This window comes from Sprattus sprattus (assembly GCF_963457725.1).
Source record: "Sprattus sprattus genome assembly, chromosome: 9".
Classification (NCBI taxonomy): Eukaryota; Metazoa; Chordata; class Actinopteri; order Clupeiformes; family Clupeidae; genus Sprattus; species Sprattus sprattus.
Genome location: NC_137928.1, coordinates 10,603,017 through 10,605,516, shown reverse-complemented (window position 1 = coordinate 10,605,516; position 2,500 = coordinate 10,603,017). Strand labels below are relative to the sequence as shown.

The 2,500-nt window shown below is 48.4% G+C and overlaps 1 protein-coding gene across 1 annotated transcript in view; it reads left to right on the top strand.

The window, feature by feature from the left end:
- fndc3a (fibronectin type III domain containing 3A) overlaps positions 1–2,500 on the top strand; it is a 60,106-nt gene that overhangs the window by 34,950 nt on the left and 22,656 nt on the right. The window contains exon 4 of the mRNA XM_080845192.1: positions 2,309–2,385. Coding sequence (XP_080701318.1) covers positions 2,309–2,385 — 77 coding nt within the window. The remainder of the gene's footprint in view (positions 1–2,308; positions 2,386–2,500) is intronic.

Sequence of the window (2,500 nt, the reverse complement as noted above, 5' to 3'; positions counted from 1 at the left end):
GCAGCAGCAGACTGACGCGGACTAAGATTTCGCCATGTACTGCTGTTTTGTGCCACACAAGAAAGCTACTGTGTGTGTGTGTGTGTGTGTGTGTGTGTGTGTGTGTGTGTGTGTGTGTGTGTGTGTGTGTGTGTGTGTGTGTGGGGTGTAATTTGCCCCATTTCTCTGCTGAAAGAATTGTGGCTCGCTCTGGATTGCAGGTTAGTTGGCTTCTGTGTTTGGCATGTCTGCGTCACAAATCATAAATTCCATTCCTCACCCACTGGCCGAGCGTCTGAATGCTCCCCGGGGCTCTTTTAGTGCTGCGGTCGCCTGGAATCTGTGACCTGTACTCGGCAAACCTCATGTCCAAACGTGAAGGCATGACTGAGCTCTCATTCTGAAGCCACTTGTCAGCACTGTCAGCAGGGGGTATAAAAAAATTACGGTCAGACCTCCAGTCTGGATGCCTTTTGGCTCCCGGTCTATTGATTCGCCAACCCCTCGCCGACCCCTCATGACCTCAGTGACTAACTGCCCGTGGGTTCCGCTCTCTGTGCTGCCTGCGAGCCTGTGGCAGAGACAGGCCATCATCCTATGATGGATAATGCACAATACGAGGCAGGTTCATCAAGTCACTAAGCCTCAGCATCAGGTAGCCTGTCAGCCAAGGAGGTTGCAGTGAGCTTTGAAAGCTTGCTGGGAGTTCAACCCCATAATCCTGCCATCCTAATCCTTGTTTCTATTAGTTTAGCTGCAAGTGGACACTTAGTGTATCTCTACCGCTTACACTTCTTGTCACTTTTATATTAGCTTTTCATGAAGGTGGTTTCCCCTAATGGGTATGTGACTGATTTGGAGCTGGTCATTAAGACTATTGTCCATTTTAAACCATGGAATCATATACCTGGAGCCATGGTGTTACCTCTGCCAGCCCTTCCTGCTAGCTAATGCTGTAGCTCTTGCTAAGCCATCAGCCTCTAGTCTCAAGTTAGCATCTTCAGCTTGCCTGTCTGGCATGCCTAACCTCTTTCTTGTGTGTGTGTGTGTGTGTGTGTGTGTGTGTGTGTGCGCGTGCCCCCAGGCCTTGTGGTTACTTCTGACTAACCTGAGTGAACAAAGTGCTCTTCTCAGAGGGCTTTTGTGGTAAGGTGTGTGTGTGTGAGATTTCCCTCTGGCAGAGACATTTTTGTGTGAACGCTGTGTCTGTTTGAGGGAGTTTGATGTGTGAAGATTCTGTTTCCTCGGGGCAGTTTTGTTGGCTGTGTGAAAACTGTGTACTTCACTGTGTGTGGGTGAGCGAGATGAACATGCGAATATTTACTTTCCTGTGGGATGACTGTAGCCCTATTCAGTTCATGGTTGGCTCTCTCTCTGTCTCTCTCGTGTGTGTGTGTGTGTGTGTGTGTGTGTGTGTGTGTGTGTGTGTGTGTGTGCGTGCGTGCGTGTGCATGGGGAATTGTGTCTCAAATGCTGAGCTGTCCTTTCACCTCACCTGGGCCAAGTAGGGGGAGGAGTTCTCTGCCTTTAGCCAATGAGGGCACAGAAAACAAGGGTCCACCCTTATGTACTTAAGCATTTGCACTTGCGCAAACACACACACACACACACACACACACACACACACACAGTCGATTTTTGTTATTCTCATTCTGACTGGTTTAACCATCAATATGAGTGGAAAGTCAATGATGGAGCAAACTGGAGGTCTGTGTATATTATGTTTACTTTTCCATATTTCTCAGAGCGTGTCTGTGTGTGTGTGCGTGTGTGTGTGTGGAGTGAAAGTGCCATGCTGGCAGTGCAGGTGCTCTCTGCCTGCGCTGAGTGGCTGAGCACACACTCCTGTGTGTAAAGCAACACCACTGCACTGCACTCACAGCCACTCTGCTGTAACCAGTGCATCACACTGTTTTTAAAGGCAGGCTCCAGAAGCCTCTTAAAGTAGGCCAGTGAGCCTTTGATTGAAACCCTGAGCATGGATTGCACAACAAAGAGGGCCTTACGACATGTTTGCGAGCCGGGGGTGACATTGAGGGAGTTAAAGAGTTTGTCCACTGAGCAATGAACTGAGGGAGTCTCCTGGAGTTATGTTTGAATAAAAGGTGTTTACGGAGTGAGGGGATTATGATTATTAAATGTGCTCTCTCTCTCTCTCTTTCTCTCTCTGTGTATGTGTGTGTGTGTGTGTGTGTGTGTGTGTGTGTGTGTGTGTGTGTGTGTGTGTGTGTGTGTGTGTGTGTGTGTGTGTGTGTGTGTGTGTGTGTGTGTGTGTGTGTGTGTGTGTGTGTGTGTGTGTGTGTGTGTGTGTGTGTGTACTGTTTTTCAGGTCCTGCTCAGGTTCCCATGATGTCCCCAAATGGTTCAGTGCCTCCAATCTATGTGCCTCCTGGATACGTTTCACAGGTACGCCACCTCAGTCCACTAATGAATGTTGTCACCCATCCATTTTTTATCTGTTCTTTTTTGTAACTCTTTCTCTTATGCTCTCTCTCTCTCTCTCTCTCTTCCTCTTCCTCTT